The sequence below is a fragment of the Vanellus vanellus genome (assembly GCF_965231255.1).
Source record: "Vanellus vanellus genome assembly, chromosome: 1".
Classification (NCBI taxonomy): Eukaryota; Metazoa; Chordata; class Aves; order Charadriiformes; family Charadriidae; genus Vanellus; species Vanellus vanellus.
In genome coordinates this window covers 62917032-62944877 of record NC_138905.1, presented here as the reverse complement: position 1 = coordinate 62944877, position 27846 = coordinate 62917032, and the positions used below count along the sequence as shown (strand labels likewise).

The window sequence follows — 27846 nt, the reverse complement described above, 5'->3', positions numbered from 1 at the left end:
CTGGACAATTTCAAAGTATTTGAGCTGTGTTAACTGAGAAAGACTGCCAGACTGAGATTGCTAGATACAAAATTTCTTAAAAAAACCCCCACTTTTAAGAATTCGTTTCACACCAAATACCGTGTTAAAAAAGTGTACATTTTATTTTAAGGGAAGGAACCAAGTACCAGATGTATGATAACCGATTTTACAAAAGCTCTTGTATTTGCAAAGTAAAAATCAAATGCAAACGTTTCATATTTTAATTGTTCCTTTCTTATGTTCTCCAAGTGAATAAATACCAGTACAAAGAGTAAATTCCTTTGTTTTACTAGAAAAGACACATTATGCTGTAAAGTTTCATATCGAAAGCAAATGCTTATTTTACATTTCAGTTACCCAGAAGAAAATTTTATGATCTCCTCCAACTGCACATAATGGAAGAGTTCTATGCCATGTCAAACCAGATCCTACAGCTGCAGTGCCAGTAAGAATGGGCTTAAAAAAAAAAAAAGAAAGAGAGAGAGAAATATCAATACAATTTACCATATGAACAATTTCTATACCACATATACTGAGTTGAATAGAGAAAAAAACACCATAGATTTAGTACTCCTTAATAAATAGTTAAAACACAACTGAAATCCAACTGAAAAACTTGATTATCTGCTACTTAGTTCTTTTAAGTAAGATACAGCAAAATAGTGCATGATAACAAACTGTTTCAACAATTTTCATTATTATTAACATTATTATTATTTTAAAGGCATACTTTCAAACTTAGAAATCTTTTTAAATGAAGTTACTTCCTGTTATTTAAACATACTCACAACTAGTATGCTTGGAGGTAATATTTTTACTGTAAGCATTCTGAATGTATACTAACTCCAACAAAACCAAAATATTTCCTATGCTTTGCGTTCATTGTCTCTGGATATATTTTCATTAATGATTTGAAATAGTTTTTAATTGTAGCTTTTAACTATTTATGAGGCTGATTTGAAGAGAACAGATGCAATTTCAGTCAAAAGCTGAAGTAAAAAATTTACCTGGGGATGTCCTAAATGATGAACAAGCAGTTGAGTAGTTGTTTTTCCTGGATATCCAGTGGTGGCAAATAGATTTTCATTCACTCGGGACCACCTATGAATAAAATGAATGTAAATGAACGTACTTTTCACATATTCCTATCAGACTATCAGAAGTACACACAAAGTGGAGTTCTCTCCCTTGTGGTTAACTGTGTTAAGCTGTCAGATATTCCACTAACACCAGAGAAATAAATTCAGAGAAATAGCTTGTAAAAGATCGACCACTTACAGCCCCATATGCATGTTGTTGTAAAACAGAAAAAAAAATCATGGGAATGTTACACATATATACTAAATGTAGGTCATTCACAGATTTCACAAAGTTTATAGACCAGGTCCCCCTAAAAATTACGTAACTGAGACGCAACCAGATCCCTAAACTCACAACTGCTTGCACATACATAGATTTATATAGACAAACCCCACAGAATAGAGACAACACTTATACCTGAATAATCTGGCTCGATCAACATGGACAGGTCTCTTATCCTGAGGATAACTAAAACAGACATTCAAGGTAAGAAACTGTTCTGCAAACAACTACAGCTTGTACAGTAAGTACCAAAAGTATGTATCATTTAAACAGCGAAGGGGACATGTCAACTCTCTGTGAAGAAGCTGAGGGAAAACTAGAGCATTCCTGCAGCTTACATCTCAGTTTGGAGTATGAAAACTGAAGTAGTTATCCAGTTTATTATGGTTCAATAATTACATATTTATGACTTGGAATTAAGTTAGCAAACACAGAATTTACAGTGAGAGGTAAACAGTAGTGAGGTACTGTCTCAAATGGACAAAAAGACAGACAATGTTATTTTTAAATACCAATAGATAAATATGAAACAAAGAATGCTAGGGAATGATCTGTATTGATTTCATAAATCCTGATGAATGCTCATTTATTTACTGAATAGGTAATATAATACATAGTGCATTTAAGTGCTGTATTAGCAAAGTAGCCACATCTCTTCACATACTGCTTAAGAATAGAATAAAGCAAGCCATCTCACGTATAAAAATACCTGGAGCGAGTGATATCCCAGATTAGCCAATCACTTCCAGCAACTGCTCCAATTTTCAGAGTATTTTTTAAACACCAGTCTGCTGACATCAGCGGCGTTTGTTCACACTCTAGGGAGAGAATGGCCTGCTGTGTAATTAGATCATAGAATCGTATTGTTCCATTCTTCTCTGCTACCATCAGCTGTTAAGAGAAATTAATAGAATGTTACTTAGCATGTAATGAATCTTAATATTGTTATTTGTAGTGACATCTTCATCAATGACATAGACAGTGGGATCAATTGCACCCTCAGCAAGTTTGCAGATGACTCCAGGCTGAGGGGTGCAGTTGGCATGCCTGAGGGAGGAGATGCCATCCAGAGGGACCTGGACAAGCTCGAGAAGTGGCCCCATGTGATCCTCATGAGGTTTAACATGGCCAAGTGCAAGGTCCTGCACCTGGGTCGGGGCAACCCCAGTATCAATACAGGCTGGGGATGAAGGGATTGAGAGCAGCCCTGTCAAGAAGGACTTGGGGGTTCTGGTGGATGACAAGCTGGACATTGAGCCAACAATGTGCGCTCGCAGCCCAGAAGGCCAACCATATCCTGGGCTGCATCAAAAGAAGTGTGGCCAGCAAGTCGAGGGAGGTGATTCTGCCCCTCTGCTCCGCTCTCGTGAGACCCCACCTGGAGGACTGCATCCAGCTCTGGAGCTCTCAGCACAGAAAAGACATGGACCTGTTGGAGCAGGTCCAGGGGAGGGCCACAAAAATGACCAGAGGGCTGGAGCACCACTCCTATGAGGACAGGCTGCGAGAGTTGGGGTTGCTCAGCCTGGAGAAGAAAAGGGTCCAGGGAGACCTTATTGCAGCTTTTCAGTACTTGAAAGGGCTTATAAGAAAGATGGGGACAAACTTTTTAGCAGGCCTGTTGTGATAGGACAAGGGGTAATGGTTTTAAACTAAAAGAGGGTAGATTCAGACTAAATATAAAGAAGAAATTTTTTACTATTAGGGTGGTGAAACACTGGAACAGGTTCCCAGAGAGGTGATAGATGCCCTGTCAAGATGTGCGGGGGGGAACATTCAAAAGGGGCTTATTGCAGGGGGCTTCGTCTAGATGACCTTTAAAGGTCCCTTCCATCCCAAACCATTCTATGATTCTACTCTATAGCAAACCTAGCATACTTTCAAGCAAATATTAATAATAGGTACAATTTTTCACTTTGTTCCAGAAAACACTCTCCTGAGCACTCTTCCACCAATAAATAAAAAGTACTTTAATTTATATTATTGCCACGTTATTATACATAGTGATTACATGATTCTGTCTATATACCTCTTTAGGTATCTATGTATATAATTTTAGCGCTTGGAAGCACCAGTTTTTAACCACAGATGCACTGTGCTTTTAGAATTGGAAAGCAAAAAGTTATTCTTTTAAAATTAAAAAGTTCATGTTCTGACTACAAAGAACTAACTGACAGACATAGTGCTGTACAAGGAAACAACAGTATTGATTAGTGTAACTGTAGAATCTGGATTCACGCTTACTTAACTTATATACCATCTCTTGCTTCATCCTATAACAGTTTGCAACAGATTTTATCTAAACTTTTCCTATTAAAGTAATATATTCAAGTAGTATTAAGTATTGTAGAAAGGGCTTTCTGATTAAATGATGAAAGAGCTTTTCTCCATGAGGTGGTTCTCAGATGTCATGACAATAATTAAAGCAGTGTTAAAAGTATTAAAGAAGTATTAAAAACAGTACTCCAATAACATCCGAGTTTGGAAGAAGAGAGGTGTCACCAAAACATGCTCTTCTGCAAACTAAAGGATATGGTGCAATAAGCATTTTGACCTGCAGTAAACTCAACCATCAGTCTGTCAAGTTTTACTAGCTTTTTGAAGGGGTTTTTCTTTACCAAAAAACAAACAAAAAAATATCCTGTGCCTACTCTTTGATAAAGGTCAAATAAAAGACAAGCTAATATGTAAGATTGGTGTAATATTGCAATATTTTTGGGCTAATCTAGTAATTTTGTTCTGCTAACAAAGTTGTCCAGTAGCAAGAGTAGCAAACACATTCAATTTTGATACCACCTGAATCAACAGTTTTCCTAGTTTTCTTAGTAAGGACCGGATATTGATATTGGTGGAAAGTGTGGTGAGAATAGAGATCCTTCTTCCCTATTGCTATGTAAATACTTTTTTATTATTTGACTGCTTTTCTCTGTTTTAAGGGGGTGTTTTTGTGGCAATCTGAACAACTACTTGGAGCTGCTTAAAGCAGTTATTGATTGGCACAACAGGAATAATAAATCCAAGATTGCAATGACTAGACCATTAATGAAGCTGAATATTTTGGTATATATCAGCTGATTAATCTTGCCTAGTACAATAAACAGATAAGTATAAAATCACAGTTTATTGATTTGTTTTGATTTTTTCAGCACATATTTCATATATTCCAAGCAAGAACAACAACAAAAAAATCCCTTTCTAACTTCAAACAGATTCTTTTCAAAACTTGGCACATGTTATAAGAGTCTATGTTATTGGTGAACTGTGTTACCACGACTGAAAAAAACTTGAACTTTTCTCTGGTAACTGTAAGTTAATATGCAATCAACAGAACAGTTATTAGCAACAATTGATGTATGTAATCATGAAGGAATATTTATGATGGGAGGAGTGAGGAACTGAGGGTAAAATGACGAGAATGAGAATTAATTTACAGTGACTTCACATTAGCAGAGCCAACCAATATCCAGTTACAATGTAAACTAGCTCCCCAAACTTCAATCTTACTACAGCATCAACGATTCACAGTTTAGATAAGTCTACTCTCCTGTTATTTTAAAGGTGGTAAGGGTGAAGAGCTGGAAAACACTACCTTAAAAGCTTCCTCAGGATGCCAGCAAACACTCATTCCAGGAGAACGTAAAACAAAATGGGCTTTCTCATTTCCTTCCAAATCCCAGACCCTAAAGCGGGGGGGGAAAAAAAAAGGCAAAGTATTAAACTATTTATTGCCATTTGACTGTGAATACATTAACTTTCAGTGCCTCAATACATTCGCAAAGGAAGCGACCAAATGAAACAGTGTTCATGCTTTATCACTTCAAGAAGTCAGTAAAAGTGGTCAGTGCTGAAGATAATGTATTTTAACACTGATGAACTAGGCAGAACCTCTGTTTAAAAGGGCAATATCCAAATAATTTGACAAGTTTAGTTGTCTAGACATGAAATCTAGCTGATACATTCCCACTTTATTCATAAGTCAACACTACAGCCTTTGTACTATACCATAAACTATAGTAAGACAATACAAAGCAGGAAGGTTGGCGTTGGTCTAGCTGATACAAGCAACCTAGAGTGAAGTACCAAGCAACTTAAATCATCCACATTACCATGTAAAGGATAAGACCATGCACTAAAGTATTTTGCTTGTCTAATATATGAATTTCCATTTTTTCCTGGTAAGAAAAGATTGAGTAATGGAAACATAAGAAACTAAAAATGAAGCTAAGGCAAACAAAGGCATACATGGCAGAGGTAACACTAGCCCGCAAAGGGTCTTGGCAAGCTTTCAACAAAGAAATCACATGTGCCAGTGCAATCTTTTCCTGTAGAAACACATACCGTACATATCAATCAGTTAAAAAAAAGTATTTAAAAAAATCAACAATATTTGGTCAATATGGATTGACAGGGAAGCGTATGCTGAAACACCAAAACTAGGTTAGGTGATGAGTGAGTTTTCTTTGGATGCATTCGATGTGAGTGTTAATGAGCCATGAAGCTACTTCATTTATAAAATACAACAAAACCAAAACTGAGACCATTTTACCTCTGCCACTGCTCAACTGCCTCTTTTCCTACAAAATCAGAAGCTCAGTTGTAGGACAAAGATGTCACAGTTGTGAACATCAGTCTGAACTATGAGGCTGCATACTATTTATACGCATTTTCACACCGAAACATACACATATATCCTTCCTCCCTGACACGCAAAACCTTAGAAACAGCCAATTTTTAAAGTAGTGTTCTGCCCAGTCTTTTGAATTAGATGAGTGGCTATGTACTATTATTGTTTATTCTAGAGGATTTTTGCTGACTTCCTCCAGACTTTTTCAGTTTATATCTCACCAGGGTGCTTAAAGCCTTATATTTAAGAGATTTCATAAAACTCTTAAATAATACATCATAAGTCTAGACAAAATATATGGGAATAAAGTAAATATATTTAATGAACAACGTTGTTTTCTTATGCCAAACCACAACAGATCAAATATTTGTTTTCCCTGTAGAAAACACAGGGTCTCTAATCTTGAAGGATCAGTGTCCTTATTAAAAAAAGTCAAAACAAAAACTTGACAACCGTTTAAAAAATGAAATATCTACTTGATTAGGTAATTTAGAAACATACAATACTTTCTTCTACTGCCAAAAATTTTGCCTTGTAGATTTGTCCAAGTCAAATCAACACTCTCCATGTGTATTTACTGTGCAGGGAGAAAATTATGATATAACAGAAGACGGTGAATCATTTTGGCCAAAGGAGCATGCCATCATGTTTCCTTCCCTGAAGTGAGTGAGGTTATTAGGTATTGAGACAGAAATTTATGCTTTCTACCTCTCTAACTTTGTTATTTATACAATGCCAGACTTGTATCTATTGCTTTGTAAGAAAGGTGAGATTGTTAGTAATAAAAACAGCATAGGATGGGGACAAAAAGGATAAATATCCCTCATATTTTCTTCTTTTTTTCTTGATAACAAAGATGGTATCATTTAGTTTAAAAAAAAACCCAAACCAAACCAACAAACCAAACCAGGCAATACATATCAAAACAGATCCTTGTCTGAATGCATCACATCCATGCTGGTATGGATGTTTACAATTACACATGTGTTCAATTAACTCCTTTCAATATTTCTTTGTGACTAACCCAAGTAAAAAATGTGCAAAGACCAAAAATTTAGCCAAACTGAATTTCAGTTACTCAATTACTCGGTAATCATAACCAAATCAGCTACAGATGCTAAAAAAAACCTTCGAGTTTTGTACACATTCCTATCATGTAAATCAATCCAAAAAGAGTAAGCATTTTGTCTCCCATTCAAAGCCCTTGAAACTTTACTAATATTACCATGATTTTATACCAAAGCAAACCAGTATCTACTTTTCTCCAAACATCCTTATTTTTTTGCAACCCCGCAATGTGTCACCCCTCTTACTTCTCCTCCTCCCCTCACCAACTATTGTTGTATAGATTTGTTATTGGGCTTGTGGTATTTTTTTGATATTTAAAAAAGCTTTCACAATAAATTTAAAGGACAAGAGTTTGAATAACAACAGTTGAAATAATGGTCAAAATTTGAATAAAAGCCTCAAAAATAATATGTAATCTGCTTAGTGCATTCATTACTTTTTAAGTAACTAAGGACCAAGAAATTATATGCTGCAGTGCTCACAAAATTTAAATTAACACAAAATACAGATAGTCGCAAATACTGTTAAAGAAAATTCAGTTAGTACATTTATCACACACATCCTATGATTAAACAAACAAATGACAACTGCAGTTATCTCAAACCACAAAGATATTCAAGCTATGTTGGAACAACTACATTGTATGTCTATGCATGAACATAGATAACATGCTGCATATACGCAGTCATTTTATCACACAATGGACTTTCATTAAGGTTGGCAAAGTATTCATTAGAAGAACATCTGAAAACCTGCCTTGTGGCAATGGAGATGATTCTTATTTTATATTCTAACTTTCTGAATTCTGAATAATTCTAACTAGAGACCAAAACCAAATCCTAACTGAATAAACCCCATAATTTGCACTAGTAAAAGAACAAAACCATATTGCAATGTTCAGGCATTTCTCAAATACCCAGGAGATGGAAGTAAAAAAAGTATTTCTTTCAATAGGTTTCCAACAATTTTGGTGAGTGGGGTTGGGGCTAGAACAAACCTTGACATCTGATACCATTCCCAACCACAAAGCATGATCAACTATACTTGAACCATTATTCATAGATTACTGACCTACTCTTAAAAATGCCCAACGTGTTGTGTTTTTGGTTTTTTTTTTTTTTTTTTTTTTTATAGTATCTTACTTAAATAACCCTTTCTGATGTTTCTTTATATCTCCATCAGATACATTCCACGTGTGAGGAAAATACTATCACCTCTGAAAAGCCTAAAGGACTATGGAAAAGGGAGAGATTCCTGTTACAGAGATCACACAACCAAGGTAGAGTGAAGTTGTTCCTCACTGAGCGCAAGGATTGAGGAAAGGAAGATCTCAGAAAAGGAAAACGGAAATACAGAGATGAGTTAACACTGTGGAGAATACAACCAACCCTGGCCTTGTCTCAGGTCTTCTGCCAACTCCATATGGAGGTGGTTATCAAAGATCCGAAGAGGATACTAGGTAGGACATGAAAGAACAGAAGGCTGAAGTTGAACTGTAGAGATCCCCTCTAGCTGTTCAGAGAAAGAGAAAGGGGTAATATTAAAGACAATTTCTAGTAATTTATTTTACTTTACTGACAAAATAAATAATTTAAGTTTTTATAAGTCAGGTAACACACTGCCCAACTACCAGTTCATGGCTACAGGATGTGCAGCAGAATTAGATCGCAGAACTCCTTATACAGCGCACGGTGCAAAACAAGCCACAAAAATGGTTGCATGGAGAGAAAGTGGAAATTCATCTGTGCTGCTTAAGCACTAGTCCACCAGGCACAGCCTTCTTAAACTTAAACACAGCCATCCTGACTCAGCATACAGGTTCCTAAATTTGTGCCTGTAGAGCATTTCCTTCATTGATTTTTGATCTGTGGAATAAAAGCCTTTTTGTAGAATAAATGTGTAAACACTCTTTCATACAGTTGACACATGTTCACCATTTTCTTTTGGTGGTCAAAGGAAATGTCAATGCCATTAAAGAATTAGTAATTAGAGTCTTTTGGATTTTGGCATTAAAATCCATGTTACCTATAGCTTCTTGTAATATCTACTTGGATACGCAAGCATTGATATATTTTTCACTGGTAACTGTGGGTTATAATTCTGATTATCCCCTGCAATGTTGGTAGAAGTAGGAGAGGCAGGGGAGCTGCACATGTACCATCTCAAGCATCTCAACTGACTGTTCTTTGCTAACATGCATTTCAGAACGTGCACACTCGGAAGTAAATCTAAGAAATACAACTACTACTGAAATACCCTTAAAGTTATCCAAAGCAAAGCCAGAGACTAAGCAGTATTTTTGCACAAACGTGAAGCTTCAGTTGTATGCTTTCAACCAAAGAAAAATTAGCTGTCAGAGTTACCAGCTTATTGTTTTCAATGTAGACATGGAACTAAATGCTTCTGTGGGGTGACTGTTACTAAGAAACTCAATTACAATCCTGCCAATGAGTTTCTAAAATACAAGGTAACTGCAAAATAAATCTAATGCAATGATTTCTACTTAGAACAATTTATAGGCTAGACTACATTCTAGGACTGTGTGACCCTTAAGATGTGTCATAATCTGTTGCATAGGAAATAGCAACCATTTCATCTGCATATTTTGAAGACTTCCTAACTAAAGCCTTATTCATCCACACTTGAGACCAGACTGTAGTAACGTTGCAAACATTTGATTCAGAAAGTGATTTTTAAATTTTTTTCTTGTAAGCTGACTGGATACTGTAACAGGAGACAGGTTAATACTTGCATAGTGATTGTGAAGTACAACAAAAATTGTTGGTTAATAGTTGCATCATGGCTGTAAAGTATGACAGAAATTGTGTAAGACTACATTTGGAGAACATACAGGAATGCATACAAAAAGTGTACGAAGTCAATGACTAGACTCTTAAATAATCAAAGACTTTCCTTTATTTTCATCAATTATAATGCATAACTAGCTTGATAATTGTAATCAGCATACCTCATAAAGGATAAATATTTTGGTATGACCTTTCTTATATGAAGAGACACTGGGGAATTCTATCACAACAAAGAGATAAAGATAGAACGATATGACATAAGATGCCTTTTTTTTTTTTTTTAAATTTTGGCAAAAACCCATTGTTGAGTGCACTAGGATTGGGAAGATACAAGTAAAATATAATGAGTGAGAACGGCAACTCTTCAGTATAGGCAAAGACTGAAATATTTATTGAATTAACAAGGTAAGACTCAAGTACAACAAGTGCTGGCAACACATTAATGAAGACAAGAAAAAAAAAAAAACCAAAACAATCCCAAACAAGTTACTATCGACTTTCCTTCATATTGTCTAGAGAAAGACCTACACAAAATAACTAAGACATCAGAGTACCATGTAAACAAATACACTACAGATTAAAAAAACCCCAAACCAAACAAAATACTACAAGAAATTTTGAGACTCTAGTTAATTTAGTTTCCAGTGATATCAAACCTTTCCCCTGAATCTCTGTCCAGGGAGAAAAACTAAGCTTGTAATGGACTGGCATTTGTTGTATGTGCAACAGAGAAGGCTGAACTTGACAGTGACTGATAAATAAATTCACAAATTCCTTCTCTATGAAGCAACATGAGCCATGGTGTAAGTAACTGAACAGAACTCAAAAAGGAATAAAAGGGCAAGTACCTTCATGGTTAAAAGTGGAAGACACGTCAACTGTGCATTCTTTTCTATCACATACAGAGAAAGAGAGGAAGATGTTGTAGTTTAAGGAAAAATAAAAAAAAAGAAAAAGAGAGAGGGAGGGAGATAGAGGGATGGATGAGTCATTTTCAGCTTTTTAAAATACCAGCCAATCCAGCACTTCATGATCATAAGAAATTGCTATGCTGCCATTATTAAGGGCCTGGCACTGTCAATAGTCTTTCAGTTCAATGTAAGGATGAAGCATGAGGTGTTTATCAATCAGATAATTAACCTTTTAGCAGTCAGAGATTAATTTTTAGCATGCATATGAGACTAGTGGGTTTTACCAGGATGGTATTTTGCAAGAAATACTTTAAGAAACATCAGATAATGTCAAAAACTACCAACAGCAGAGGGGTGTCTGTTAAGCTCGTGCTGTTTTCCAAACATTTCCTATGTTCTTTTTTGCAGAGGCCTCATTAAGTATCAGAACAAAATGATTTGTACATCCGAATCCCTGCAGCCTCCTATGTGTTCTAAATCATAACGAAAAAGCCAGCAATATTTTTTTTCCTTGATAGTGGTGCATGAGGAGTTGCACACACAGTTCTCATTAGCAAAGTGGGATGCGTGTATTCCTACACAGAATGCAAATGTTCAAAGCGTATAATGCTTTATAATTTTAAAGAATTAAATGAAATATTCCTTAAAGGTATCATAAATGATTTTGTCTTATTCATTAAACATGGTCTTGTGATACCAAGAAATGGATGAGCAAATTACTTTAATTACACATAAATATTATATAGAATTCTGAAACTGACATAGGAAAGATAGATCATGAAGAAAAAAAACAACTAGATTTGAAGGAAAACAATTAGATTAAATCAAAGAGATAATTTTCTTCTGTCATGACCAAGTTTGGCTTTCAGCAAAAATGTATAAATACCCTAAATTTGATTTTTTTTTTTATATATACACGAGATACTTTTATTTGGTTTTGCTTCAATTCTACACAATATGTTAACACATGACATAAATAAAACTGATTCAAATTTTTGTTTACTATAACAGTAGTTATTTTAGCTATTTCCTCTGCCGGTCTTTTACTATTTTCTTTAAATTTTGCAATCAAACTTGAAAAATACTTTTATTTTCTCTAAAAAAGAGAGTAAAGCAATTATGAAATGCATAAAAGTATGAAACAGAGGATACTATCCTGCAAGTTCCTCAATATTAGTCTACTATGTATAATAGTATAAAATAAGCAAAATTTGAAAATTGCAATATCCTGCCAAAGATACAAATTAACGATATGCTTGTGAACAGCTTCATCCATCTTGTAACATAGCAAAGGAATAATATATGATATTTAGGACCCCGGATGTGAGTTTTTCTATCAACCTTGCAGATATAATTTTAGCTACAGGAATTTTGACCTTTAATATAAATACAGTTGTGAGTAACGGCAACACAGTGGATTTAAGAGTCTTCCAAAGATGTCTTCTTTCAGAAAAGCAATACTTTTTAAGGTTAGATTAGTTTTGAGATTCTCAGTGCAGAGAAACGCACGGTTACTAACTTGTAGAGCATATTTACATACCAAGACCTCTTCCCTTGTCTATGAATGCACACAACACTTTTATTCACCACTACATAACATAGATGGCTACTGCAGTTGTTGTTATGCAAGAGTATTTTTAATTCAGTTCTACTTCACAGCTGGGAAAGAGTCTTGTGTTATGAGACCAACAAGGCCGACAAAGACTATGTGCAAGAAAGAACAAAAACTCCTGAATGACATAGCAGCAATTTTAACATTCAATGTATCACCACAGCCTCTTCAACCAATATCTGACTTACACTGTCTGTCTTCCAACTAAAATGACTGAAACCAGCTCTGAGATATCACTGTTGCAGCAGCTTGTGGCAAGATTTAGTGCATGAAAACTGAAAATTTGGTTCCTTAGAGATCTCTGCTAAACTTACTACTGAGTCAAAACCAGGGAAGATCTAAACATGTTTGTATATATTCTGTACATACTGAGACATTGTATTAAGACATTATTAAGATTTAAAAGTGGAACTCTAACAGAACAATACCCAAATACTCAAAACATGTTCTTGTACTAATTGTTCTAGAACTTTGTTCCAAAGGTATTAACAGATGATATATCCTGAGAACAATTTCAGGATAGAAACTCAGTACAGACAGAAGAATTATTCCTCTTCTTAAATTACTACTGAAGCAAATTACACAGTAAGTAAGGAATGATTTTGGTAAGTCCCAGGGAATGTATTTTCCATTAGTTTTGAAAGTGTAACCTTTAAATTCAATAAAAAAAAGTCTTCATGCTCCACATGCATGAATGGAAAAAATAAGAACTCAAGTAGCCAAAAAAAATCCTACTTATTTCCCATGGCTTTTAACCAAAGCCTTTATGGTTTACTGCATAAAATGTCTTTCAGAGTTACTAAGTTGAAATCTTGATAGTACACATTAATTATATCATTTTAATTTACTTTTAATTTAGTAACAATCAGACTACTGTTTTTAAAACAGTTCTCTCTCTCTCATCCCAGGACCACTGAGCATTTCCTAAAATAAACAAAAAAAGGCCACGCATTCAAACAGCTCTTTGCTGAATAAGCCCAATATTAGTTTAGATTTAATGAAGAAATTAAGGATAGGCAATAAATCAGAACAAGCTACGAATAAGTCATACATTTCTAGTATTCATTCCTAATGATTTTGTTAGGAATATGGACATGTCTATGGAAAATCCGCCTACTGGTCAAAGCAGTACTTCTGAGTTCCCTAAGGGTGTTAAAATCACAAGGCCTTTTAGATTTTCTATTTACGTAGGACAGAGTAGCTCAACTAAAGCCACTAAACTGTGATTTATACCAGCTGATGATCAGCCCTTCACAAAATCTCATACACAGAGTAATCATTCTAAGAGGTGTTCCCTTCTCTCTTAGCAGGTAGAAGATGTCTTAAGTGAAAAAAATGACAAAATGACGTTTTTTTTTTTCCCCCCTGAGTACTACCTGGACATTTATATAGGAACTGATATGGTGGTAACGTCAAAGAGAAAATATATAATTCATAATCAGAGAAAAAACTAAAACAGTTCCTTAATTGAGACACATTTTGAATTATCGCAGCTATTACAAAGTCAAAGATGATGCTTTCTCAAGACTCTTGCTGCTACTGCAATGACTTGCAAAGCCTGCATATTTGCCCTGCTGATCTCTCCAACTGTGAGCTGCATTGGAGGAATAAGAATAGCAGCTTTATAGATGCATGTGCACTATTAGAAGATGGAGATAGGGCACCTTTTGACAAGGAAAAACTCCTGTACTACAAAACTGCAACCACCATTTTTCAAAGTATTTAACCATGTTTCCCTTTTACTTCCAGTTACAAATAACTAAGTACATGGGTTTGAAGCAGCTATAATCATGGTATTATAAGATGCCAGTACCACTGTATTAATATGGTACTGTCTTTAGGCTATGTAATTCCATCTCCGAGTAAAGCTAGTAAATTTGGGTAAGCGGACAAGTTCACATACATATATTGGTTTTAAACTTGACTAATCTGATGACAGAATTGATAGAGAGGGTCTGTACAGTTCAGCACTGAGCTGTGCATGTCTTCTCTCTCCTGTTCTCATGCCTTTTATTCCTGTCTCAGCAAGGAAAATTATAATGTAAGTAATTCCACGACAAAAGTTTTCTTCACATTGTATCTAGTTAGTTCAAAATGATGTTTTGGAAAAAAGCAACCCGCAAGTCACAACAAAAAGCCAGTCCCCAACCTATTTAACAAGACCAGTCCACTTGTTGTCCTGTTAGTGGACTAGTCTTATTAGTGAGCTATGAAGGCCCAATAAAATAAATAAGTGGTTTTAAGCAAGCATATAAAGCCTATACACACAGAAAAATGCAAACACTACTATTTCAATAATGTTTTGAAGAAAACGCGTACCTGCAGGTGTGATCATCACTTACACTTGCAACTTCTTGGCCATCTTTGGGAGCAAATACCAGATCATTAATGTAATCTGAGTGACCATCAAATGTCTGTCAACCAGAAAAAAGAAATACTTTTAACTTAGAGCTGACTGTTCCATCAATCCACAATGTATTTAATAGATCCACTAAATGAAAGATATATGAGCATTAAGATAAAGCTATCATTTTATATGGAAGGTAAAAAAAGTATTTATCGGTAACTGGAGTTCTTTAAAATATCAAATTTATGTGTAGATTCATACTGTAGGTAAAAAGATGCCCTACTATTCCTTGTAGTTACCACAGAGATCATTGAATCGCACCAGAACTTTTTATCCTCCTTTCAACCACTGAATTTTGAAGGTAGAAGATAATGAATCTCAGAAAGAAAGAGGAGAACGAGCAGGAAGCGAATGTATGCAGCATCTACGTATCTTAAAGAACTGTGATTACAGGTAAGTTAACTCTTATCTCTGAACAGTGGTTTTTACTAGGGGTTCCTGCAAGCAGCAAGAGAGGTTTTTCCTGAAGAAAAAAAGCCACTTGTCCAGTATATGCCCTTTTACAAGCAGTCAGCACACTAATTGCCTGGGAGGATACATCCACTAAAGACGGCAGACCAAAAGTCTACCTTTAGAAAAAGCAGTGAAAAAACTCTCAGTGAAAGAAGATGAAACAGAAGACTTAAGACTTTAAGAAAACCAAAAATGAGGAACAACAGTATGAGCAAAACCAAGCAAGCCATACGACACCGTAGCAATTAAGCACAATTTCTATTAAGCATTTGAGAAGAACAGACACAGTGCTTTGTGTTCTCTGCTTTATACGCTGTTGTGCTGAAGAGAAAAAAAGACGGGGTATCGTGCACGCTCTTCTTTTACTGTGAATTAATAGATCATCCATTCTCAAATAATAAGATATGAGCACTCATGGTGTGAATGTGCATGTGAACTGTCACTCAAAAGCAAACACTTCCAGTTGTATCAGAAAACATAAAGTCATTTCACAGGGAACCTTGTACCTGTGTAATTGTTCTCATCTGAAGCTTCTTAATCACAACATTTTTATTTCAAAGTACTGAGAATAATTTATGCATAATAAGAACCAACTTAGCAGCACAGCTTTTCTTAATAAAAGCAAAATCCCAGTTTTAGTAAAAATTAGAAGCTAGATAATTTTTTACATATTTTGAAGGCTTTTCAGCTACCTTGGCCATAATATCAAGACACCTTTTTTTTTTTTCCCCCTCAATTCTATTAAGTGTTTTGTACTTATCTACAGACATCAGTCATCTTCTGAGGTTTACAATAGCCTCAAAAACCTAAGAGAAAGAACTTATAAACCTTTAGTATTAAGCAAGCATGCAAAACTCATCACATTTAGGGTCCAGCTGAAGTTTAAAGTACATTCAAATTTATTCACATGGGGGCTAGGTATGAATAAATCACCTCTGGTCTCATTAGAAAATTGGTAGCTAGTTAAGATACCAGTTTTCTCCATCTGATGATTTGCCCGTGTTATTTCTCATTAACTACATCTATGGTCTTTTTGACAGAAAATTAAAATTTTGTCAGGCAAATGTCCATGTGTAGATGTTGTGTCTGTTACTGTTCCATCCTCTTCAGTCCCATGGATTAAGTCTCAAGGAATAGCTGCTTTTGTTTTGCCCAGGAAGGTATCATAAAAAGGAGATGAAAATATCCTCTGGATAATAGCATGACATGGAGAAATTGCAGAGGAAAACAAGGTCAAATGAAAACAACCAGTTCCACTGTTTTCTGAAAGGAAAACACACTATCTGTTCTCTAAGCATAGCTATTCTGGGGAGCAAACACAGAAGTGATCAAAAAAAAAAAATTAAAATCTCTCAAGCATGCAAAATAACTAAATCCCCCTCTAAAAATTTTATGAATGCCTCATCAATTCAATACAGAAACATTTTCAGCAGCCAACTTAATTTTTTCCAATAGCTCATAATTTTATTAAAACCTCGTGGATTATACTAGAACTAATACATCCTAAGATGATGCTAAACTATTTAGACAGAAATGCCAAGTCTTTTGAAAATTTTCAGCATTCTGAATTCAAATATCCTGCCTCATTTTACTTCCACAGTTCTGATGAAATATGCTTTTTATTAAACAAAATTTGAAGCAGGAGAAGGAAGCCACAATTCATTTCCAAATGAAAACCTCAAAAGAAGAAAAAGATTTCACGAAGATCCATCAGTCATATTTTACCTTTTGTTTGTTGTTCTGGGCTTGATCCAACCCATAAATTTTGGATTACTTGTGTTGACAAAGTAATGGAAAACTCACTAAGCTTCAAGTTCCTTGTTGATAATTACATCAAGACAGTTTTTCCACTGGGAAAACAGAGTAAGATTACTCCGTGTATCCCTCCAGAAGCAACACATACTAATTGTTTACTATAAAAGACAAAATGTTCAGAGATTACACTTTGACTGTAGTCACATACTTCCTTCAGCTTTGTTTGCACATTTTGTACCTCGTCTGAAAATCCCATGTGTAAAGTGTACACCGTACAATGGATCAAAGTCTTGCATGTGTTCTTCCTGAGTTCAACCTCAGGTTTATGAAATAGCTTTTCTGAGGTATCAATTGACTGTTTCTGAGAAACCACTGTATCAAACTTTATTGAAAGCCAGCTCTGCATAGGTCACTGAATATTTGGGAACATCTGAGATTTTTCAAATACTTCGAATCAGTTAGATGTTGCTTTTTCCTTGACAAGCAGTGTATCGTAGAATGATCGTCCAGGTATGAGAAATTAAGATGATCACCCAAAGTATTTTCCACACTTTTTGTCAAAAAAAACCACAGAAGATAGTCTCAAAGACAACATTTTCACTGATATAAACACACTCGTCCACATTCTTCCTTTTCACTAATGTGTTCCTCACTATTAGGTAAAAATAAGTATTTTTAGCTGTTTTCGCATTATTTTTAACATTACATCAAGCCTGACCCAGTGACAATATGGATTTTTACTTTTTTCTCAGTCTCAGTACATCCTTAATGAAGTTCTTAGGTTGTTAATTCCAGTGATGGAACTGGCATAAACAAAGCTAACAGCTTTACTGTTAAATTCAAGCCAACGTTTCTCATTTGTACTGCATAAGCACCAAACAATCTTTAGTTTTCTGTAATGTCAAAAATAAAGAAGCATCCATGACATCTTCAGCGAACAAAAGTAAAATTCTATGATACTTCTGTCTACATTAGACACTAGAGGAACTTATCCGTATCAACTAGAGTTGAATAATTAAGATATTGTAATTGCTTGTTTCCTGCTGGGGCAAAATAACTTCTATGCTTCTAGTACTTACAGCTGTGGCTGTTCAGCCTAAATACCACATTCTATAAATACCAACACCTGTTCTATTAATGCTCTGTGGCCTCTACACTCACTACCTATCATAAAAAAAGATTCTGATGTGTTATGCAATGAACATACTTTTGCAATAGAAGTTTATAACTGCAAGTCGGACCATTTTGAGTAGAAAGAAGTCCTAAGGGTACATGACTCAGTTCTCCAACAAACCTTTTTGTATGAAAAATAATTACTATCTTAATGCAAATGTAAATGTGGCATTTCAAATTTATTTCTAGGCATCCAGTCAAAACTACTGTGTAATAAATTCCCCCAAATTAGAAGTGCATGTTTTAAAGTGTCATTTGTATTAGTCAGATACCAGAAAAAAAATCTTGTCAAACTGAGAAAACAATAACCCATCAGTGAAATTCTATTCTGAAAGAACAGCACTCAGCAGACTGTGCTACTGAATTGCCCCATTTGGTTGTAATATAGATCATGCATTGAGCTAGAAAAGAATCATCTCATTGGATATATCCAAAGTTATTGTTATTTTTAAAGTGTGTTGTTTGTAATCTCGTTCTAATTCAGTAATAAACAACTTACTAGAATTCTTCATTAGAATAAACTTGCTTATTTGAACTTGTATGTTAAAAGTTTAAGCTCATGAATTATCAAAGGTGTGTTTGTGTGAAGTTATAGTACTGGTTATTTCTCTGGAAGCAATTACTTCCTAATGAGTAAAATGGCAGATCCCATTGGTAATTTTGAGTGTTAAACCCGGGCCGTATCCCACATCAATGTGGAGAGTTTGAAAGCTGGTGTAGACACGAAATCTACTTTAGAAGGTATAAAAGAGCACCTTTTGCTAAGGACCAGGTGATGTAAGGACAGGAAGAGGTATGAAAGTTACAAACTACCACAGCTGTCATATTAAATTTTTGGCAAAAACACATAAAATTGTTGATCATTAATTAACCCCCAATAAAAATAATTAACAGCTCTCATATTTATTAAACGTGTGGAAAAAACCACTCATCTGTGGCTTGAACCAGTGTCAACTGAAATCAAGAGACTTCTCATTGATTTTAGCAGACAGTCCATCGGGTCCCTTGTGAATCCAAAACAAACAAAAAAATTTAGAATTTAGATGCTGAATTTAGCTGAATGGAGCCTGTAATACCAGGTTGATTCATATGTTTGATTATTTCCATTTATTAACCATCCATCATTTACACTGTTATTAATGATTTCATTGATTCTTTTTCTTCTGCATGCTTACGAACAGTTCTATAAATTTCTCAAATTGCAATAGACATACATAATTAATAAATAACTTTACATTCTGCTAAAAAGTTAAAAGATATAATACACAACATCGAAGCCTGTTGTCTGCAATATCATAAAACTGGCAGATATTATATAAATAGGTAACTTTAATAAGGAATGACAGATATCAACTCACAAGCAAGCAGCATTATGAACTTTTAGAAATGTTTTCTCAGAAGTGCCACCCAAGTTGATTGTAACAATGTCAGTTATCCCACTGCCTGGGTGACAAAGCCAATGTGATCAAACATGAAAAAGGGAAAATAAGGGTATGTGCACGTATGAAGTAACATAAAAGGCATTTTCTTTAAAGGAAAGATGTTCTGGTTTTTAGTAACATCCATCTTTACTTCTTATGACGTGCCTTTATTCATTCCATTATTAGTATGGCTACATAAGTGACATCTGCAATTCACTTAGTTTCTGTATGACAAATATCATTGTCTTACTAATACAAATTACCAAACCACAAATGAAAGTCTATTTTCTCCTTTATACTCACTACACAACTCTCACCAAAAAAGGCAGTATCATATTCCAAAGCACTAAAAAAGAAGGAACCCTTCTCCCCTGATTTTTTAGTACTAACTAGCCTTGTTCATTCTTGGCTGAGACCTCAACAAAACAAAACTGGTTAGCACAAATACCTTCTTAATATTAGTACTTGGACTGGGACATTGTTTCAATGGCAGAATTTTGAAGAATATGTATGCATCCAAGTATCATAGGAGTTTGCAAACAAAAGAAATCTCCAGAAAACCAATTTTCAGCTCATAAAGACATTATTTATACCTGGCTTCTTTTATATCACTGTTTTAAGAACACTACCACCTACACTGAAAGAAGGGGAAGTGAAATTGTGTTTGAAGTAGACATTTGCTTTGTTTCTATCTTAGAAATAAACAAGTGACAGCCTATGGGCATCTTTAGCATACCTGTCTGCAGTTACCTACTAAATTCAGTATTCTTTCTTTAAATTTTGTATTGTTTGAAAGATTTGATGTTCATGTTTCCCCATGAAAGAGAAATTACTAAATTTGCTTTTCTTATAGAGAAACAACCACATAAAATTTTACAGGTCTCTATATAATGGAACCTTATCCAACATGGTACTTGAAACTCACCTGTAGAACATTCTGTTTATGAGTGTATTTTAGATGATTCATAAGCCTCTACTTTATTTTCTCCAATTTGGTTAAATTGTTACATAAATACTTTTAAATCAAAAGATCATGTAGCTGATAATTACAGTTATTCCCACTTAAAAGACAGAAAGGTATATACAATGCAATGATTTTCCCTGGAGATGATGGATATGGGATCTGTCACAGTTCAATGTTCTATCTTATACAGTGCATTAAAGAAAATGGGGCAGAAGGGCAGTTAAAGATTACACTTTAAAGACTAAACCCTTACCTTAAACTCATTCTTGTCCTGCAGGTCAGAAGTAAATAGCCTTAACTTCCTATCAGAAGCCGCAGTACAAAACCTACACTCAACAGACAAAGAAAAGCCCTTCAGTCAATTAACACAGCAGTAGTTGAAGTTTTATCAGTTTCCCTTCAGTTTAAACCTGTAAAGTGATGTGCAAAGGAAAATTCAGATTTTGAAAAAAATCCAGTAGCTTCTATCTTAACTTTTCTGCTTTGGCAACAAGCAGAGTTATAATTGGAACTTATCTATAATATAGTGTGTATCAACTGCCAAGAATACTTTTTCATGGAAAGAAACACAAAACATTTTACAAAGCTAAATCTGAATCAACTATCAATTACCTAAAATATCTCTCATAACTGCCATTGAAACTTCCATTGGAAGAAGTTCAGTGGCAGAGCACAGAAAAGAACCCTCATTATCAGTGTTTTAAAATACCGAAACATAAACTCATAAACCAGTTTCTTAACATATTTTAAACAAAAGACTGTACAAAAATGCAGCAGTAAGTAACCATCAAATTTTGAACAGTTTACAAGCTATTGAGAACATTTTAATTCTTCAGTGCATATTTAATAGTTAACTATCTTTCTAGATTTATACCTCAACGGATCTCACAAGTAGCACCTTGTCTACTCTTAAACACAGCCCATATTATGCAGACCATTACAAATAGTTTTATAAAAGCAGGCCATTGCAATAGTCTCATCCTTAGAAAAGTTCCTAAAAGAATTCCTTCTTCACAGATGTACAAAGAACTAACTACATTTTACATACATTAAAATAATGAATAAGGAAAAAAAAAAATATTTACTGATAGTTCACTGGGGGGAGGGGCAAGGGGCACAAGAAGTAGAGCCAAAAGAACACCCCAAAAAAGAATGAAAATGTTGTTCTACTGGTGTTCAGAGACTTTGTCAGCTTGTCAGTGATTTCTAGAGAGTTAAGATTTTACCCATAAGCTTTAAACTTGGTCCAATATTAAGGAATTAGGGAAAACAGGTAAGAGATGAGGATTGATTGTACTCATTTATTATAAATACCTTATCTGGGGAGGTAAAGCATCAAGTCTAGTTTCCGGGCTCCATGCTATTGCATCAACTCGGATTCCATGACGAAATGTTTTTAGCGTCTTGTATTGAATGCCTTCTACTTCCACATCCTCTTCCTATAGAAATATTGTAGTTAGCTAATTCAGAACAACGTCTTGATGACTTCTAACAATTCAGATTGATATGAAATTGAAAGGCTTTCAAAATTACATGTATCTAGGAACTTTTTAGATTGTAACACCCTCAAAGTGAAAAAATGGAACATAAAGAAAGTATTAACTTGAAATATGTAAGTACTTAAAAATACATGAAATTATTGCAGTCTCAAGACAGAGGCCAATGCAGAGCACAAAAAATCAGAACTCAGCTACAAAGATGCTGAGCACGTTCTTTGGACAAGTAATATCTTCACAGATACAACTAAAGCCACTTATAACAGCATGCTAAGTACACACTGCTATGAGAAGAAACAATGGGAACAAAAGCAAGCACGTCATTTAAGCTGTCTTCTCTCCAAGTCGTTTCTACACTATGGAAAAATGCTAGCACTTCTAGAAATACATTCTTCAAACAGCAGGAGCTAGAAAGGTACGCTCTGTCATCTAATATGACCAAAATTACTAACTTGTCTATTCTTCCTGCTGGTGAGCACACTGGATGGCGGGAAAGATGAAACAAGAATTGTGGACTCAGTCAATCAGCTGACCACTAAAAAATTTTAAAAGTTTCCAAAACTTCTAATGGAGCACCTCAAAGGATACTTCTAGAAAATTTTCTCTATGTCACGATTCTGCTTTAAGGTAAAGAACCTCTCCGTATGCCCTCTGCATAATGTAGAAGCTAGGAAGAACCTAGCTGAGGAAGCATGAAATTATCCAGAGTTTTTCAATGCTTCTTGAAACAAGGAGCAAGAATAGCATTTTCTTCCCCTACTTTGAAATACTCAATGACTCCACATGTGGAAGAAAAAGGAGGATATGAAAATTATAGAAAAACTACCTTGTACCCGTGGTTGTCAAAATTTTAATTAGTTTCTTTTCAAGGCCTACACCAGAAACAAGATAGAGGGCAAGGCAGATGATAATAGGTTTTTGTGGTTAGCATTAGGTGCTTTTCAGAAAACTTCCAACAGTAAGACTTTGGGGAATAATAATAATAAAAAGACCGGTTATGCTGTTATTCATATTAGAATAAGTACAAAGATAATGCTGTATAATAGAGAAGTGAGTTGAAGAAAAAAAGCCTAAAAATAGATTCCAAAGATAACAGTTGTCTCCTATTGATTTTCAAGCATCTAGGCAAAAAAACCCCTCTAATTAAAAAAACCTTATACAGCATAAAAATATACAGTATACAGTATTTTACATTTTTAAAACTTTCATAATATGGTAACTCTCAATAATTTCAAGGTAAGAAAACACATTTTACTGTTTTAACAGTCTGTGAGAGAGATCCAATAAAAACAATAGGGAAAACAAACAAACAAAAGAGGTAATTATTACTATAGTCCTTCCTTAAAAGGCATATCTATAAAATTAACAGACACTTCAGTTGCAAAGTTGGAAGTAGTTGTAATCTTTGCTGTTTCACAGGCTAGCTGAAAGCTTTAGAAGATAATTTAATCTAAATAGCAAATGTACATAGAACAAAATATAACTGTGCAAAAAAGGAGCCAATTACCCTGTGATGATAAAGAACACACAGCAAATACTAAGTCACATATTTCCAAAGTCGCACACTTAAGTTCTCAAACAGCAGTCATCAACATTATCAAGAGATACTAAAATGGGATTACTCTTTTAGGAGAGCACTCCTATTTTCTTTGCAGTCTATTCAGAAAGTGCAGTGATAGGACAAGAGGTAACAGTTTTAAACTGAAAGAGAAGAGGTTTAGATTAGATATTAGGAAGAAATTCTTGACTGTGAGAGTGGTGAGACACTGGAACAGGTTGCCCAGAGATGCCCCATCTCTGGAAATGTTCAAGGCTAGATTGGATGGGGCTTTGAACAACCTGGTCTAGTGGGAGGTGTCCCTGCCTGTGGCAGAGGAGTTGGAACTAGATGATCTTTAAAGTCCCTTCCAACCTAAACCATTCTATGATTCTATTAAAAAAGAACTCGATACCAGCAGGATGATAATTTATACCAACATGTATTTTTTATATATACACTTATATACATTTATATATTTTCTTGAACAAATGTCCCAGACTTGTTGATGTAATGAACAAGTAAAACCCTCCCCTGATTACATGGCAAGGGGAGGAAACAGAAAAGCAACCATGGTCTTTGCGCAGTAGAGGCACTGGCAAAGCAAGTTTCAGGAAGCAACTAATAAAATCAATAATAGCACAAACTAACCTGAAATCTGCATGTCCCAACAACTACGTAATTATTACCACCATATGCAATAAGGGAACATGCATCTCCACTATCAAATGGATTGAATTTTACCACGTGCACATAATCTTCACAATCCACAGTATAAGCAATGTTTCTAGTAGAGTCTTGCTTCATTTTCCGTAGACTAAGTCAAGTTATCATGGAAGTGATGTCTTCTCCAGGATGAAAATCTACATTCCTACATAGAAAGTTTTAGAAAACATGCATTATTCATTTGCATGAAGAAAAAGTCTAAAAGGTATTTGTGGCACAACAAATCAAAGTTTCCTGTAACATCATATTTAAGAACACAAAAGCTGCATTTAAGGTCACTATTTTTAGATGTAGCATGTAGTTTTATCAATCAAAAGATTAACTAACCTAACTAATGTACATTCAAAACTGTCTCTGTAGCCTACAGTAATAACTGAAGATTTTGTGCTACTGCTGGCAACCCTACACCAAGACAAGAAATCAAGTAACTGTACACACCAGGAAAGTCACATCCAGAATTTTTAAATTTTCAATCAAATTACAAGAAATGATGCATTACTATCTTCAAATTCTCTTTATTTGTGTACCTCTTTCAGGACTGTATACGTCTAACTAAAAGCAAAGTTAACCCAGGCTGCAAAACTGTAAGTGAGAATACTGTCATGTGTAATATTTAAGCATGGCTTCATGACTTAAGCCACCTCAACTGTGGACAGAGCACCTATACCTCTATGTAACAAAGAACTTGTATTTTACTGTATTCAACCAATTTTAGAGAAAATCAGGCTCCTGTGCTAGAACACAAGAGACCGACATACACAACTGATTTCAGAATTGTGCCTTTCAGTCCCAGTACAGACTTGACACTAGCTTAAGCCTCTTTGGGAAATCAGACCTTTAGTCACACACTGCGTGGAAAAACAGCTTTAAATCTCAGACCTTTGACAGTCTTTGCTGTGTTAACGATCTGAAGGTCTCAGCATCCAAGACTGAATATTTTGCTTGGGAGCCAGCCAGGTTTGACACGGGCATCACTGAGGCACAAAGAGGCTCTCCATAGCTGCAATGTTTATTTATTAATTAATACGACAAACCACCACATTAACATAAATACCTTAGCCGTATAACTTGTATAGCTATGCTGCTAAGGCCAAATGCAAATTTTAACCCTATCTTTTCTTTCTTTAAGACTTCCCATGAACACAGGCTACCCGACCAGCTCGAAGAGAAAAATACCAAGAATACCATTAGCTTCACTCCTTCAGAAAACACAATTCAGACAAATCAGCCGTGTTGGTAGCCGTTATTCCCTCCTCCCCCCCTCCCCCCTTCCTTAACCTCCTACTCCCTCCTTTCCCCTTCAGGGCCCAGCTGCCACTCCCGAGGGAGGCCGCCAGACTGTGCCGGACCCGCAGCCCTACCGGCCCTCAGGCAAGGGCGAGGGCCCGGCTGGCCCCCACAGCGGTTAGGCCGGCCCGGCTCCGGGGTCTGACCGAGCGAAGCTCCGAGGGACGGGACGGGGCAGCCCCCCACACCCTCGCCTCACACGCACCCCCGCAGCCCCAAATCACCCACCGGCACTGCCACCGCCTCTCCCGCCAACAGCGCCTCCCACCCCAGAAGCAGCAACCTTGTGCTTCCGGGTCAACGGCTCCCACTCTCTAATTGGGCAGCTGCGGAGGATTTAAATTTAAACCGCCGGCGGGGGCAGTTCTGCGCTTTAACCGCCCCTCTGCGCGAGCGCCTCTGTCCTCCTCGTCAGGCAGGTAGCGCTGCTGGAGCAGCGGGAGCGCTGCTGCGCGCGGGGGGTGCTGAGGCCGTGGTTCTCCTCTCCTCTTGCTCCGGGGGAGGCGGGGGTGCGGCGGCTTCGTGTGGTACCTGAGGCCGGGGAGCTGCGCGAGGCTGGGCCGGGGTGAGGGATGAGGGAAGGCCTGAGGCGGCCGCAGCCGGGGGTTTTCAGCTGGGGGAGCGGGAGGAGGGCGGCGACGGTAATGGTAACGTCGGCTGGTAGGGTTTAGGATTTGGGGGCTTATTTTGCAGGGTTTTTTTGTTTGTTCGGGCTGTTTAGATGGGCGGCCGGCCCGAGTGACAGGTCTTGTCCCTTGGTAACCTTTTGGAGTTGAGGAAGGGACAGAAACTTACCTAGATAGATTTTTGTCTGTCCCATACTGACTTGCACCTGCCCATCTGTTTCATCCTCTATGGCCTGTATGTTTTGCTTATGTCTATGTAAAATAAAGTAGATTGTCCTTTGCAAACATTTTTGGAGAAAATTTTGGAGAACATTTTTGTTTCAAGAAAGAACAGGCTTAAAGAATGTGGATTTTTTTAAAGAGTCATCTGTACCTGTGTCTTCACAAATGCGAGAAGGTAAAAGAGACCAAAGCATGAAGTAGTCAAATTCAAAACCAATACTGACACTCATTGCCAAAGGAAATAGGGGAGATAATTCCTTATGAAATGAAAAAAAAAAATTTGTTAATAAGTTTTAGAAATATTAAAACTCGTTTCTGATAGGTACTGCTCTGCTTGTATAGTGAATGCAGATGCTATAGAAGATACTCTCTGGGGCATTCAGACTGGCTGCTTTCAGAGACAAAAGACTGTCATACTTGTGATAATGTTTATTCTTTTATGTTAGCATAATGTACAAGGAAAATAAGGGGTCTTCATGAAAACATGTCATACATAAGCACTTTTAACCCCTTCTCCTCATAGTTGCGCTGTCATTGTGAGGTGAGTTACACTAGACTATCGGTTTAGTGGGAAGAGTTTATTCCAGGAAATAAACTGGAAGAAGTTTATTTCTGGAAGAAGATAGAATAGGGTTTGCACATGGTTTGGAAGGTGCAGGTACACATAGGCCTCTTGCATAGTTACATTAATTTTTTTCTCTTAATTATTTCTATCTTCTACTCTAGACAATGATTGCTTTCCAGCAACAAATTTTAAACTTGATCAAGTGTTTCAGAAGACAATGGCCTTTATTTTCAAACTCTGAAAGGACTACTGTCTGTGGAGCAGACTGCATGTTGATGGCGTTACAACTGTCAATGGCTGAAGTCAGTAAACAGGTTAGCATTCTTTCAGTATGTTCTTGGGATTTAGCAGTACTAACCAAAGGTCAGGTGCAGCAAGGCACTAAAATTGATATGATTAAGCGCACTGTTGAATCAAGGCTTAGAAAAAGAACCGCAACACAGATGGGAAGATGGAAGTGGTTTAAGTGTATATTTGAGTTCTAAACTTTAATATTAAATATCAGTGTATTTTTCCTGATCATGTAACTTTTGTTTATTTCCATCAAATGTTTCTTCTGTGCTATAGATCAGGGTGTGAGAACTATGGCATCTAGGATGCATCTTTTTTGTGAGTGTTCTGAGCATGCTTTGGAATGACATGAGAAGAATATGAGTATAAAACTGATTTGGTATAGGCTGCACATGTGCTTGCAGCAGTCCGTTCTCGACTGGTGTTTTTTCTGAAGCTCTTCAGATGAAGACCTATACGTGTAAGTTGTGAGTGTGCATCTAGTACCAGTAGGAAATATGTGGCCTTCTTTGCATGTG

General features: G+C 36.0%; 2 protein-coding genes across 3 annotated transcripts in view; one reads left to right on the top strand and one right to left on the bottom strand.

The window, feature by feature from the left end:
* Positions 1–125: 125 nt before the first annotated feature.
* On the bottom strand, positions 126–25874 carry NUP37 (nucleoporin 37). 2 transcript variants are annotated; one of them, XM_082479956.1, is made up of 10 exons: positions 25853–25874; positions 24263–24482; positions 21893–22017; positions 20832–20904; positions 14725–14819; positions 4973–5063; positions 2093–2274; positions 1519–1569; positions 1029–1122; positions 126–477 (listed from the first exon to the last, which is right to left on the bottom strand). In XM_082479956.1, the coding sequence occupies exons 2-10, from the start codon at positions 24416–24418 to the stop codon at positions 364–366; spliced, it is 981 nt and encodes a 326-aa protein (XP_082336082.1). In that variant the 5' UTR covers positions 24419–24482; positions 25853–25874; the 3' UTR covers positions 126–363. The 2 variants fall into 2 exon arrangements, with proteins under 2 accessions (XP_082336082.1, XP_082336081.1); XM_082479955.1 differs by lacking the exon at positions 25853–25874 and adding an exon at positions 25217–25345.
* Positions 25875–27201: 1327 nt separating this feature from the next.
* Positions 27202–27846, top strand: part of PARPBP (PARP1 binding protein) — a gene marked incomplete at both ends in the record, with an annotated part of 55303 nt that continues 54658 nt past the window's right edge. Inside the window, one exon of the mRNA XM_082481980.1 lies at positions 27202–27351. Within this exon, the coding sequence (XP_082338106.1) occupies positions 27202–27351 (150 nt within the window). The remainder of the gene's footprint in view (positions 27352–27846) is intronic.

Excerpts from the sequence above, each read along its gene's own strand:
- NUP37 (XM_082479956.1), bottom strand. The coding sequence starts at position 24,418 with ATGAAGCAAGACTCTACTAGAAACATTGCTTATACTGTGGATTGTGAA. Across the intron at positions 2,275-4,972 it reads ATCCTGAGGAAGCTTTTAAG|CTGATGGTAGCAGAGAAGAA; the intron begins GTAGTGTTTTCC and ends TTCTCTTAACAG. Across the intron at positions 1,570-2,092 it reads TGGGATATCACTCGCTCCAG|TTATCCTCAGGATAAGAGAC; the intron begins GTATTTTTATAC and ends TGTCTGTTTTAG.